General features: G+C 47.4%; 1 protein-coding gene across 1 annotated transcript; it reads right to left on the minus strand.

Annotated features, from left to right (window-relative positions):
- Positions 1 to 2,789: 2,789 nt before the first annotated feature.
- LOC306931778 (serine/threonine-protein phosphatase 2A 56 kDa regulatory subunit delta isoform-like) lies at positions 2,790 to 14,936 on the minus strand (the record flags this gene model as incomplete). The annotated part of the gene is made up of 8 exons (XM_079532411.1): positions 2,790 to 3,458; positions 5,312 to 5,419; positions 5,773 to 5,820; positions 5,918 to 5,990; positions 9,250 to 9,351; positions 9,909 to 10,036; positions 14,400 to 14,570; positions 14,883 to 14,936. Coding segments are annotated over 8 exons (828 nt in total), but the record flags the coding sequence as incomplete, so codon positions are not given.
- Between the last annotated feature and the right edge of the window lie 677 nt (positions 14,937 to 15,613).

Consider the following 15,613-nt stretch of genomic DNA (forward strand, 5'->3'; position numbering starts at 1 on the left):
TGTGGAGCGACGCTCCCAGCCTGTAGAGCGGTGCTCCCAGCCTGTGGAGCGGCGCTCCCAGCCTGTGGAGCGACGCTCCCAGCCTGTGGAGCGACGCTCCCAGCCTGTGGAGCGACGCTCCCAACCTGTGGAGCGACGCTCCCAGCCTGTGGAGCGACGCTCCCAGCCTGTGGAGCGGTGCTCCCAGCCTGTGGAGCGACGCTCCCAGCCTGTGGAGCGGTGCTCCCAGCGGTGCTCCCAGCCTGTGTGGAGCGGTGCTCCCAGCCTGTGGAGCGGTGCTCCCAGCCTGTGGAGCGGTGCTCCCAGCCTGTAGAGTGGTGCTCCCAGCCTGTGGAGCGGTGCTCCCAGCCTGTAGAGCGGTGCTCCCAGCCTGTGAAGCGGTGCTCCCAGCCTGTGGAGCGGTGCTCCCAGCCTGTGGAGCGACGCTCCCAGCCTGTGGAGCGGTGCTCCCAGCCTGTGGAGCGATGCTCCCAGCCTGTGGAGCGGTGCTCCCAGCCTGTAGAGCGGTGCTCCCAGCCTGTGGAGCGGTGCTCCCAGCCTGTGGAGCGGTGCTCCCAGCCTGTGGAGCGGTGCTCCCAGCCTGTAGAGCGATGCTCCCAGCCTGTAGAGCGGTGCTCCCAGCCTGTAGAGCGGTGCTCCCAGCCTGTAGAGCGGTGCTCCCAGCCTGTGGAGCGGTGCTCCCAGCCTGTAGAGCGGTGCTCCCAGCCTGTGGAGCGGTGCTCCCAGCCTGTGGAGCGGTGCTCCCAGCCTGTGGAGCGATGCTCCCAGCCTGTGGAGCGGTGCTCCCAGACTGTGGAGCGATGCAATCGGTTATTGAATGATTAATGTTCCGTCCTGTGATTAATCTCCGTCCCGAGCGAGCGGAGCGGGATAATTTGATAGGACGGAGACCTCCGTTTGTGCCGCTCGGAGTGTTAAACATTACAAACCCTTATCTTTTCCGATCTCGTCCCAGGCGATCTTTGATCATTCATTTATCTCGACCAAACTCGCCCTTAGCAGCAAAAGCAATCAGAGCCACCAAACCAACCAATCGGAAGACAGCAACCGTGACTTTAAAGTTCAGTCTCTGTTCTTCAACCAGCGAGCGGAAATGTAGTCTGGTGACTACATTTCCCAGCAACCCCGGGGCTCACATTAAAACCAACATAATGTATAGTAATATTCATAATAACACACATTAATAGTTGTTGCAGGGCAGTAACCTCTCAACTCCATGTTTTAATAGTTGTTGACGGGCAGTAACCTCTCAACTCCATGTTTTAATAGTTGTTGCAGGGCAGTAACCTCTCAACTCCATGTTTTAATAGTTGTTGCAGGGCAGTAACCTCTCAACTCCATGTTTTAATAGTTGTTGCCGGGCAGTAACCTCTCAACTCCATGTTTTAATAGTTGTTGCAGGGCAGTAACCTCTCAACTCCATGTTTTAATAGTTGTTGACGGGCAGTAACCTCTCAACTCCATGTTTTAATAGTTGTTGCAGGGCAGTAACCTCTCAACTCCATGTTTTAATAGTTGTTGACGGGCAGTAACCTCTCAACTCCATGTTTTAATAGTTGTTGCAGGGCAGTAACCTCTCAACTCCATGTTTTAATAGTTGTTGACGGGCAGTAACCTCTCAACTCCATGTTTTAATAGTTGTTGCAGGGCAGTAACCTCTCAACTCCATGTTTTAATAGTTGTTGACGGGCAGTAACCTCTCAACTCCATGTTTTAATAGTTGTTGCAGGGCAGTAACCTCTCAACTCCATGTTTTAATAGTTGTTGCAGGGCAGTAACCTCTCAACTCCATGTTTTAATAGTTGTTGCCGGGCAGTAACCTCTCAACTCCATGTTTTAATAGTTGTTGCAGGGAGTAACCTCTCAACTCCATGTTTTAATAGTTGTTGCAGGGCAGTAACCTCTCAACTCCATGTTTTAATAGTTGTTGACGGGCAGTAACCTCTCAACTCCATGTTTTAATAGTTGTTGCAGGGCAGTAACCTCTCAACTCCATGTTTTAATAGTTGTTGACGGGCAGTAACCTCTCAACTCTCAACTCAATGGAAACTAAATTAAAACTAAGCTATGACGACTAAAACAATTTCGTCAACAAATAAAAACTAGACTAAAATGTTATCAAGGGACTAGTGGACAAGAGATCCAGGATAAGTCATTTTACACTTGGTTGCATGCTGAAAAACTAGTGGACTAGTGAAAAACTAGTGGACAGCAGATCTACAAGCTCACAACGCGTCGCAGCGTGACGCGTTGTGAGCTTGTAGATCTGCTGTCCACTAGTCCCTTCCTAACATTTTAGTCCAGTTTTCATGTGTTGACAAAATTGTCAGTATATTTAGTCTTAGTTTTAGTCATCATAGCTTAGTTTTAATTTAGTTTCCATTTAGTTTCCGTCAGTGGAAAAAGGTAGTCGACGAACATTTTTCATCTCAGTTTTAGTCGACGAAATCAATGCCCCAAAAACACAATCATCATAATTAATGGTGAACTGACGCGACGACATTCAGTTACACTCACGCCATCTCCATGGAGAGAAAAAACAAAAAATAAACGGTAATACAATCTATGAGCATGCATCGTGCATATGTGTGCACGTGCATGTGTGTGTGTGTGTGTGTGTGTGTGTGTGTATGAGAGAGACGGCAGAGCTCTCTAGTCAAGCTTTGGGGATTGTGCGTGGGGGGGGGGGGGGGATGTTGAGTTGATTGGTCAGGAGGCGGACAGCACATGATTTGATTGGATGAGGTGGTGAAGAAGAGGGCGGGGCCTCCGTCCGGTGGGGGGAGTTGCCCTGAAAGACTGTACGAGGGATACGTTTGGGTCGCACGATGATGACATCATTCATGCGCACCCCAATGATTCCATTGGCCGTTCCTTAAACGAGCGCAACCCCAATGATTCCATTGGCCGTTCCAGGGTCAACTCCGCCCATTGGGTGGCCCTCTTGTCCAATGACGAGTCTCCGTGTGTTTAGACTCCTTGTCCAATGAGCAGTCTTTGTTTCCCCGTTGAAAGTGGGAGGAGGCATGCCTGTCAGGATCAGAGAGGCTCCTGATTGGCTGTCAGGGTCAGAGAGGCTTTTGATTGGCTGTCAGGGTGTCAGAGAGCCTCTCCTGATTGGCTGTCAGGGTCAGAGGGCCTCCTGATTGGCTGTCAGGGTCAGAGAGCCTCTCCTGATTGGCCGTTAGGTGTCAGAGTGCCTCCTGATTGGCCGTCAGGGTGTCAGAGAGCCTCTCCTGATTGGCTGTCAGGGTCAGAGGGCCTCCTGATTGGCTGTCAGGGTCAGAGAGCCTCTCCTGATTGGCCGTTAGGTGTCAGAGTGCCTCCTGATTGGCTGTGAGGTACTCCTCGGCTCTCTTGTGAGCCTCCAGAGCTTTGATGGTGTAAACATCCTGAGGAAGCTCCGACTTCCTCCTCATCATCACCTTCGTCTCCTTCTTCAGCTCCTTATTGGTTCCCTGTAAGGACAAACACACCTCTGATTGGTTCATGAACAAACACACCTCTGATTGGTCCCCTGTATGAACAACAACACGTCTGATTGGTCCCCTGTATGAACAACAACACCTCTGATTGGTCCCCTGTATGAACAACAACACGTCTGATTGGTCCCCTGTATGAACAACAACAACACCTCTGACTGGTCCCCTGTATGAACAACAACACCTCTGATTGGTCCCCTGTATGAACAACAACACGTCTGATTGGTCCCCTGTATGAACAACAACAACACCTCTGATTGGTCCCCTGTATGAACAACAACACGTCTGATTGGTCCCCTGTATGAACAACAACACGTCTGATTGGTCCCCTGTATGAACAACAACACGTCTGATTGGTCCCCTGTATGAACAACAACACGTCTGATTGGTCCCCTGTATGAACAACAACACGTCTGATTGGTCCCCTGTATGAACAACAACACCTCTGATTGGTCCCCTGTATGAACAACAACACCTCTGATTGGTCCCCTGTATGAACAACAACACCTCTGATTGGTCCCCTGTATGAACAACAACACCTCTGATTGGTCCCCTGGTTAACCATGTGGATGCCTCCAGCATCTTGTATATATATATATTATCACATAAACATATGATGTAGATATATCATTATAGATAGTGAACATATGATGTAGATATATCATTATAGATAGTGCTATGATGTAGATATATCATTATAGATAGTGAACATATGATGTAGATATATCATTATAGATAGTGCTATGATGTAGATATATCATTATAGATAGTGAACATATGATGTAGATATATCATTATAGATAGTGAACATATGATGTAGATATATCATTATAGATAGTGAACATATGATGTAGATATATCATTATAGATAGTGAACATATGATGTAGATATATCATTATAGATAGTGAACATATGATGTAGATATATCATTATAGATAGTGAACATATGATGTAGATATATCATTATAGATAGTGCTATGATGTAGATATATCATTATAGATAGTGCTATGATGTAGATATATCATTATAGATAGTGAACATATGATGTAGATATATCATTATAGATAGTGCTATGATGTAGATATATCATTATAGATAGTGAACATATGATGTAGATATATCATTATAGATAGTGCTATGATGTAGATATATCATTATAGATAGTGAACATATGATGTAGATATATCATTATAGATAGTGCTATGATGTAGATATATCATTATAGATAGTGAACATATGATGTAGATATATCATTATAGATAGTGCTAGAGCTCCAGCAGATATGACAGATTTCACTCTGATAAGCCCCGCCTTCCGTGCCCCCCCAAAACCGGGAGGCATAATGTTCCATTCTCACCTCGCGCCGGTCACGCTAAAGTCTCTCTAGAAGTGTCAACCCATTTAGGCCTGACGTCGACATTTTAAAAATGTCTTCTAAATGGTGACAATTTTCTGAAAAACCTCGTGTTTCTGTATCAGTGGTGCTCAATATTTCATGTCAAGGACCCCAAACACGATGTGTAATTGTTGTTCCAGGAACGTCTCAGAAGCAAAGATTTGAGTTAAAAACTTTCGCTCTGAAAAAATATACATTCAAAGATTTGAGCCACATTTTCAAGATTTTTCAAAAATAGCTAAAGTATAATATAATGTTTAAAACACCAAAAGGGGTTCCCGCCCAGAATGGGTTAATATTCCAAACGAGAGGCACGTTGTTCCTCCACCCATGTAGAACAGATCCTTCCCACCAGACAGACTGTGTGTGTGTGTGTGCGTGTGTGCGTGTGTGGCGCCGTGTGCGAGTGTGTGTGTGTGTGTGTGTGTTACCGGCGTAGCCTCATTCTCGACGGTCTTCTTCAGCAGTTGGATGTCTTCAGCGGTGGGCGTGTCTGTGTCCATGGAGTACACCGCCAGACTGTCACTGTACAACATGTACTATACGCACACACGCACGCACGCACACACACACACACACACACACGTGCGCACGCACACATTTTTGACCCATTAAACTCGGATAAGCAGCTGTGTCAGTTTAGATTAGCAGATCTACAAGCTCACATCCTTGCACTTGGTGCGCACAATCCATTTATAAACAGGTTTACAGACTACAGCTGTAGTTTCATGAATCTGTGTAATTAATGACCTCTTCCATAAAGGAAAGGAAAACTATGTGCTAAATAAAGTAAAAGTAAACCGTCATGGTGTTCTGAGTCTGGACGTACAGTTTCAAGGTGCGTGCGTGCTAGCATGATGTAAGATCAGTTAGGCAGGAAGTCTGAACCAACCTCTTCCTGTGGGTGGAGTCCAGGACGGAGTGGGTGGAGCTTATGTATCTAGGTGGGACAATCAATCAATCAATCAATCAATCAATCAGATGTAAGCTACTTCTACTGTTGACAGACAGACAGACAGACAGGCAGGCAGACAGACCTGGGGGTTGTGTCTGGCCAGTTCTTCAATCTTATGCCAAATCTCCTCTCTCTCCTTCAGCTTGTACTTCTCTCTGAAACACACACACACACACACACACACACACACACACACACACACACACACACACACACACACACACACACACACACACACACACACACACACACACACACACACACACACACACACACACACACACACACACACACACACACACACACACATAAACATGTTTATTATACTTTAGTGTCCAATGAACTGTAAAAGTTAACTAATTATATGCTGTTAATTATTGAATTCACTGCAGAAGCAGTGAATCTGACTGTGAAATCTCTTCACACACACAGACAGTAACGCTTCACGCCGAAAATAGCAGATCTATAAGCTCTTCGGATGAAGAGCTATTTTCGAATAGACAAAGTAATGCAGTGGAATAATTGTAGTGAAGTTAAAGCGTTTGTCTCTGCGACGTGTTCAAAAGAAAAAAGCACGTAGTGTGCATGCTACGTGCTTGTTGCCTGTGTTTGTCAGCAAACAGCTATGCGCGTGCGTGCGTGCGTGCGTGCGTGCGTGCGTGCGTGCGTGCGTGCGTTGGGCATGTGGAAAATAATCGATACGTATCAGTGGCGCCTGAGCCATTGAGCAAACGGAGCAGCTGCTCCAGCAGATTAAAATGAGGGGGTGCATTGCGACCCCAGAAATATCGCACCCCCCCCCTTCCCCCCCCCCCCCCCGGCCGCCGCCGCCACGCTCGAAGCGCACGGTGCGCAGCCTGTTGGACAGCGAGAGAGAGAGAGAGAGAGAGGGGGGGGGGGGGAGAGAGAGAGTGTTTGTCTATGTGTGTGTGAGCGCGGCACTCGCCGAGAGAGAGAGAGAGAGGGAGAGGGAGAGGGAGAGGAAGAGGGAGGGAGAGAGGGAGAGGGAGAGGGAGAGGGAGAGGGAGAGGGAGAGGGAGAGGGAGAGGGAGAGGGAGAGGGAGAGAGAGGGAGAGGGAGAGGGAGAGGAAGAGGGAGGGAGAGAGGGAGAGGGAGAGGGAGAGGGAGAGGGAGAGGGAGAGGGAGAGGGAGGGAGAGAGAGAGAGAGAGAGAGAGAGAGGGAGAGAGGGAGAGAGGGAGGGGTGCTGCGTGTTAAAAAATAAATAGGCTACTAGTTCGCGCAGTATCCATTTCCAATAATGCCCGCCTGTGTGAATCACTTACTTTGTGCTTGCTGCTCATTTTCAGAAGAATTAATCCAAGGTTTGTCATATTATGGTTTAAAGTAGGCATAAACTTTAGCTGGTCAGTCAGTGTGTGCAGACTCAGAGAGAGAAGCAGCACTGCTCTGCTGATTAAATTGATATGACCTAGATATGTCATATGCGCATCTGACTGGCAAGATAATTAGTTATTTGGCAACACCTGTGTGAAATACCAGAATAAGCTTTTTCTTTTTTTTGGTGGCCATCTACAGGCCGGCCATGTGTACTACAGCTGGAAGTTTGTTCCACAGCTGTGGAATTGAGATCCTTTTTTTTTTAACTCATATAATCTGCTATGATTTCTAAAATTATTATTCATGACATGAATGTGCAGTAGCACAGGGGTTCTCAACGTTTTTGGCCGGGGACCCCCTGGGGACCCCCGGGGACCCCCGGAAATGCTTTGGCAATTGAGACAACAAAGGGACTATAAAGAGACCCGCGACTAACAGATTAACCCATTCTGACCTGAGATCAGATTCTATAAATGTCTTCTACATCCTGACAGTTTTCTGAAAAAGCTATGTTTCTATGTCAGTCGTTCTTCGATTTTTCAATAGCTATAAAGCATAACATAATGCTAACACCAAAAGGGGTTCCCGCCCAAAATGGGTTAACAGAAGCGAGCCCTGTGGGTTAAATAAGAAGCACCTTTATAGCTTTTTAAAATCGCTGTCCGAGCTTTGTCCGTCGATCAGTTGACTTTTCACTGTAGCGATGATAATGATCCACAGACAACAGCTGTTCTCCGACGCAAATGCGAATCGGCGTCGCGATCAAGCTTCTGCACCGTGCACACACGTGTACAACAACAACAACGCCACAGCCGGGTGTACTGCTTGCGTTTAAAGTCGTTTTCAACTGTTTCACAACTTTCCACTGTCCAGCTTTCCCTGCTGTTCTTCATGTTCTGCAGCACGACGGTGTCGCACGCCTAAAATTGCAGATCCACAAGCTCACAGTGCTGCGTGGATGCGACGCGTTGTGAGCTTGTAGATCTGCATCGGCTATGTATTTAAAACATTTTGGCTAATAATTGCATAATGCTGGATTATATTGATATTATAATATTACAGGCCAGGGTCTTCAATGTTTTAATACTGGATTATATTCATATTGTAATATTACAGGCCAGGGTCTTCAATGTTTTAATACTGGATTATATTCATATTGTAATATTACAGGCCAGGGTCTTCAATGTTTTAATACTGGATTATATTCATATTGTAATATTACAGGCCAGGGTCTTCAATGTTTTAATACTGGATTATATTCATATTGTAATATTACAGGCCAGGGTCTTCAATGTTTTAATACTGGATTATATTCATATTGTAATATTACAGGCCAGGGTCTTCAATGTTTTTCAGGTCAAGCCAATTGGACCCCTTAGCCTTAGCTGAGAGCGAGAGTGAGATCAAGCAGGTTAGCAGGGACTCCCCCCACTGTAGGCTATTATATTATAAAACTGTTTTGCAGATTCAACTAGACATGCCTTGTTTGACAGCACTACCAGTGTGACCTGTACATTATTTTTGTTTATTTGTTTCATTTCTATTTATATGTTAGTAACATTAATCGATGAACAATATCTAATCTCTTAAACCCTCTATACTCAAAACCTCAAATTGACCTTTGTATACAGTATAAAATAATGATATGATTAGTAATCTAACAATTCTTAGTTCTTAGTTTACGCATGATTCATGATAACTACTTTTTATATATGTGATGTATGCCATGCTTTTTGTTATTGCTTAATGTAAATCGCTCTGGATTAAGAGCGTCTGATAAATGCCTAAATTGTAAATTGTAAATTGTAATTCCACAGTAACCAGCAGAGAGCAGACCCTTTGATTACTGACAGCATTCTATAAGTTGGGTTGTTTGAGATGCAGAGCTAAAGTATGGTATCGCTGGCAGTGCATCGAGATACGTATCGAATCGGCCTCAGTGATGAGATTCACATGCCTAGTGTGCGTGCGTGCGTGCGTGCGTGCGTGCGTGCGTGCGTGCGTGCGTGCGTGCGTGCGTGCGTGCGTGCGTGCGTGCGTGCGTGCGTGCGTGCGTGCGTGCGTGCGTGCGTTACCTGTGCTTGTCAGCCTTGTATTGCTGTGTGCAGTCGTCAAACAGTTTCTGGTTCATCTCCATGAAGAGCTTCAGGGCGTTGTAGATCAGACCATGAATAGTTCTGAAACACAGAGATGCAAGAGATCAGAATGTTTGTGTGTGTGTGTGTGTGTGTGTGTGTGTGTGTGTGTGTGTGTGTGTGTGTGTGTGTGTGTGTGTGTGTGTGTGTCGTACTTGTTCCAGTGGGTCTTAGAGTTCTTGTATAGAGCAGTGTGTGTGTGTGTGTGTGTGTGTGTGTGTGTGTGTGTGTGTGTGTGTGTGTGTGTGTGTGTGTGTGTGTGTGTCGTACTTGTTCCAGTGGGTCTTAGAGTTCTTGTACAGAGCAGTGTGTGTGTGTGTGTGTGTGTGTGTGTGTGTGTGTGTGTGTGTGTGTGTGTGTGTGTGTGTGTGTGTGTGTGTGTGTGTGTGTGTGTGTGCCGTACTTGTTCCAGTGGGTCTTAGAGTTCTTGTACAGAGCAGTGTGTGTGTGTGTGTGTGTGTGTGTGTGTGTGTGTGTGTGTGTGTGTGTGTGTGCCGTACTTGTTCCAGTGGGTCTTAGAGTTCTTGTACAGAGCAGTGTGTGTGTGTGTGTGTGTGTGTGTGTGTGTGTGTGTGTGTGTGTGTGTGTGTGTGCCGTACTTGTTCCAGTGGGTCTTAGAGTTCTTGTACAGAGCAGGGAACATGACGGGGAGGATCTTAGCAGCGTTGTCGCTGATCAGACTCATGATGTACTCGTTGTTCCAGTAGTACAGCGCACGCTCTGCTACCTGCACGCACACGCACACCGCACACACACACACACACACACACACACACACAGACTCAGACTCAGACTCAGACTCAGACTCAGACTCAGACTCAGACTCAGACTCAGACTCAGACTCAGACTCAGACTCAGACTCAGACTCAGACTCAGACACAGACACAGACACAGACACAGACACACACACACACATTTAGTGGGTTATATTTCAGTGAAAACAAAAGTGCTCTCAAAACACACACAAACATTGTGCGTGCACCTGGAAGTGCGGGCTGCTCACACACATCGCCAGCTGTGTGAACAGTGTGTGTGTGCGTGCACCTGGAAGTGCGGGCTGCTCACACACATCGCCAGCTGTGTGAACAGTGTGTGTGTGCGTGCACCTGGAAGTGCAGGCTGCTCACACACGTCGCCAGCTGTGTGAACAGTGTGTGTGTGTGCGTGCACCTGGAAGTGCGGGCTGCTCACACACATCGCCAGCTGTGTGAACAGTGTGTGTGTGTGCGTGCACCTGGAAGTGCGGGCTGCTCACACACATCGCCAGCTGTGTGAACAGTGTGTGTGTGTGCGTGCACCTGGAAGTGCGGGCTGCTCACACACGTCTAGGGGTGGGTCCCGAACCTCGGGACCAAGCATCTACCGAACCGAACGTGCTAGGGTACCCCCGGGTACCCCCGGGTACCCATTACAACGTGCTAGGGTACCCCCGGGTACCCATTACAACGTGCTAGGGTACCCCCGGGTACCCCCGGGTACCCATTACAACGTGCTAGGGTACCCCCGGGTACCCCCGGGTACCCATTACAACGTGCTAGGGTACCCCCGGGTACCCATTACAACGTGCTAGGGTACCCCCGGGTACCCCCGGGTACCCATTACATTGTGCTAGGGTACCCCCGGGTACCCCCGGGTACCCATTACAACGTGCTAGGGTACCCCCGGGTACCCATTACAACGTGCTAGGGTACCCCCGGGTACCCATTACAACGTGCTAGGGTACCCCCGGGTACCCATTACAAAAATTAAATTTCGGTTCTCTCTATCGGTTCCACAGACACGCTGTCACACGATATTTATTTATTTTCTTCCGTTTTAATAGACGTGCAGGGAACAGAGCTGATCTACAAGCCTACACCGTGTTGCATGAGCGACGCGTTGTGGGCTTGTGGCTTGCAGAGGCGGAGCTATCTCTCTGCATGGAGTTAGTTGTCGAGGTCGAGGAGAGACAGAGAGACGCGCTGTGGGTTAGGGTTAGGGTTAGGGTCAGAGAGACGTGCTGTGCCTGGCACTGAAGCAGAGAAGCATTGAAGCAACATAATTATTAAAGTTTCTTAACACAGCCGACGCGAATCGCGTATCAATACGTTATCAATTAATCAAACGTCGGGTGCGAATCACGTATCAATACGTTTCAATCACTTTTTTATAGCATACTTTCATTCATCTTTTTACCCACCCGGACAATGAAGAACCATCGCCCTATCATTGCTGCTTAGTCCCGCTCACGTGATCAGAAAAAAAAAAAAAAAAAAACCCCCTCCTGAAAACAGGAGGGCGGGCCGCTTTACGTGTAGAAGCCAGTGTAATGGATGCGCCCATGCCGATTTAGTCGGTGTGTGAAAATAATCAAATTTTACCTAACCTCGCCTCACCAGGCTTTCCACCTCGGACATTTGATTCCCCCCTCCCCTCCTGTTTCTCCAGGAGGAGGATCTTGCGAGGGGGTACATGCTCTCCTCTGTCTCTCGGAAAAAAAACATGATGAACGCTGAACGGAACGCTGCCTAGACACATATGCACCAGATCGGCATTGCAATGCATAGTCTGCAACACACATGGACAGATGCATGTTTCCTTCTTCATACTGTAGCGACCAAACGATCCCCGAGCCTACAATACTACGAACTAACCACAGTATCGAGGGGCCGCCACGACAAGACAGTGTTCCGTTGGTGGATCACGTATCGCCATGCAGAGCCGTCATAATCGGAGATCGCTCAGACGTGTGATTGTAACGCTTTTTTATTCATTATAATTGTAGTGATAAGACCGCAATGAACGCGTCGGGGACGTAATCGACCCGGGTGTAATGTATAACGAACTTTTCCGCGACCTAAACCGTGGTGTTGTCATCTGTGGAAGTAATTTTTTCCTTCTCGTCGACATCACAGCCGGGTGACGCTTTTTTTTCCCTCCATCGCCCCCAAGCTGCATGCCCATAGCCTGGCTTGGCCAGCCTCATAGCGGGGATTCACTGAAGATTCTTCCCCGGAGGAAACATCAGTGAACCCTCGCTATGAGTCTGGCCGTGCCAGGCTAGCATGCCCAGGCATGTTCCCCTACACTAGCTTGAAAAACAAAATCAGCTGATGACAACGCGTCTCACCGTTATACTATAGTTCTGAACCGAACGGTGGAATGGGACTTTTTATAGCCGTACGGATCAAGACTTTTGCTGCCCAATGTGACCCATGACCCCCCCCCCCCCCCCCCCCCCCCCAATGTTACTGCGATCAAAACAATGAAAGCAGTGAGATAGATTAGGCGAGGCGGCAATCATCATCATCATCAAAAAGAAAGCATAGTTATGAAGGTTTATAGTCAGACATTGACAGGCAGATATAACAATAAACACAATAAATATGCTATACATCCTATACATCGAATGAAAGCCCTGAATGTGTACTTTTACGAGGAAAAGAGTAAACATTGATCCCATGTACAGTTTGTCATAAATTGGATACTGGGTGGATGCACATTGCGCCCACCAGATATAACAATATAAAATCACACCCCTGTGAAGTGAGCGGTGCAACTGTTCTCTACAGTTGCACCGCGCAACTATAAAGAACAGTTGCACCGCTCACTTCACAGGGGTGTGATTTTTATTATTACAGTAGAAGTTTACAGACCAAACTGTAAATAAAAGGTTTACATGACTTTCTGTCTCAGTCCGTATATAGCGAGCTGTAGTGAATAAGTACAGAACAGTTGCAACGCTCACTTCACAGGGGTGTGATTTTTATTATTACAGTAGAAGTTTACAGACCAAACTGTAAATAAAAGGTTTACATGAATTTCAGCCTCAGTCCGTATATAGCGAGCTGTATTGAATAAGCAGAGAACAGAATATGGGACAGAGTTGCACCACTCACTTCACATGGGTGTGATTTTTATTATTACTACAGTAGAAGTTTTTTTCTTATGAAAGCAGAGAGTCTTCTGTTTCATACGGTATATAGTATTTATATGTCGCTATAGGCCTTATTTTGTGAATATTGAGGAGTTCACGTCCATGTCTTCTCTGAAGTTATCTGGTGGGCACAAGCTGCATTCAATAACCAATTACTGTCTAACTGTAGATGGGATCAATGTTTACTGTTTTCCTCGTAAAAGTACACATTCAGGGCTTTCATTCGGTGTATAGGATGTATAGGATATTTATTGGGTTCAATTTTATATCTGCCTGTCAATGTCTCTGACTTTAAACCATCCATAACTCTGCTCGCTGTTCAAGATAACCACTTCCAGGCAAATGCAGGTGTTGCAAAAAGGTCAATATCTCCAGAATGGAACATGGTAAAATCAAAATGTATTTTTTTAATTGAAGTGGACAAGTTCAGCTTTCTTTTGATGTATGCGTGTGATTCTCGCTATAAGAGAACATTTTGCTGTGGGCCCCCGAACAAGGCCTTTGTGCAATGTTAAACGGTAGCAACATCCAAATAGGCCTGTCGAGATCTTGTAGCAATCAAAGTGTTAAACATAAATTTCAAGTGAAGTTTATGGGCAGAAACTTTTAAGAGAGGGGGCAGAAGTCTTGCGCCTTTCCTGAGTCTTCGCTGCATGTGCGCACTGCGCAGCACGAGCATTGAAATGAGTCAACATGAGACGAGAGAGGAGGAGAGCGAGTGTGTGACTGTGTGTGTGTGTGTGTGTCTGTGTGTGTGTGACTGTGTGTGTGTGACTGTGTGTGTGTGTGTGTGACTGTGTGTGTGTGACTGTGTGTGTGTGACTGTGTGTGTGTGTGTGTGTGTGACTGTGTGTGTGTGACTGTGTGTGTGTGACTGTGTGTGTGTGTGTGAGTGTGTGTGTGTGTGTGTGTGTGTGTGTGTGTGTGTGTGTGTGTGTGTGTGTGTGTGCGTGCGTGCACCTGGAAGTGCGGGCTGCTCACACATGTGGCCAGCTGTGTGAACAGTGTGTGTGTGTGTGTGTGTGTGTGTGTGTGTGTGTGTGTGTGTGTGTGTGCGTGCACCTGGAAGTGCGGGCTGCTCACACATGTGGCCAGCTGTGTGAACAGTGTGTGTGTGTGTGTGTGTGTGTGTGTGTGTGTGTGTGTGTGTGTGTGTGTGTGTGTGTGCGTGCACCTGGAAGTGCGGGCTGCTCACACACGTGGCCAGCTGTGTGAACAGGGGTTCCTGGACCTTGTGGAACTCCTGAGGCTCAATGACGTCCAGGATCTCCTCCAGCTCGTTGAGGAACATCACCTCTTTGGGACTGTGGGTCTTAGGCCAGAACTTCAGGAGGCCCACGATCACCTGGGGGGTGGGGGACGTGCACACAGCACGCACGCACGCACGCACGCACCACACACGCACACACCATGCACGCACCACACATGCACCCACACACACACACACACACACACACACACAAAACGTATTAAAAACGCGAATTAAACAATTAAATCGCAACTCGTGAATGGGAGGGAAAGTGTCAAACTGTTACACTCATCTGTGCTTTTTTATGCAAACTGTTAATACAGTATTCAATCAATCAACCAACCAATCAATAAATCAATCAATCAATCAACCAACCAATGGGAGGAGAGATTAAACCCGTTACTCACCCGGCTCAGTGAGGCTGCTGTCCTTCTCCAGAAACTGGACCACACAATACGCTAGCTGGAGAGAGACACACACCCATGGGTTAGGGTTAGGGTTAGGTACCCTAACCCTAACCCTAACCCTAACCCTAACTGGACCACACAATACGCTAGCTGAAGAGAGACACACACCCATGGGTTAGGGTTAGGTACCCTAACCCTAACCCTAACCCTAACTGGACCACACAATACGCTAGCTGAAGAGAGACACACACCCATGGGTTAGGGTTAGGGTTAGGTACCCTAACCCTAACCCTAACTGGACCACACAATACGCTAGCTGAAGAGAGACACACACCCATGTTAACCATGTTAACCATGTTAACCATGATGTGCGTGCGTGCATGTACCTGTGGGTGTGTGTGTGCGTGCGTGTACCTGTGGGTGTGTGTGCGCGTGCGTGCGTGTACCTGTGGGTGTGTGTGTGCGTGCGTGTACCTGTGGGTGTGTGTGTGCGTGTCCCTGTGGGTGTGTGTGTGCGTGCGTGTACCTGTGGGTGTGTGTGTGTGCGTGCGTGTACCTGTGGGTGTGTGTGTGCGTGTGTGTGTGCGTGCGTGCGTGTACCTGTGGGTGTGTGTATGCGTGCGTGTACCTGTGGGTGTGTGTGTGTGTGCGTGCGTGTACCTGTGGGTATGTGTGTGCGTGCGTGTACCTGTGGGTGTGTGTGTGTGCGTGCGTGTACCTGTGGGTGTGTGT

This window comes from Electrona antarctica (genome assembly GCF_951216825.1).
Source record: "Electrona antarctica genome assembly, contig: SUPER_10_unloc_1, whole genome shotgun sequence".
Classification (NCBI taxonomy): domain Eukaryota; kingdom Metazoa; phylum Chordata; class Actinopteri; order Myctophiformes; family Myctophidae; genus Electrona; species Electrona antarctica.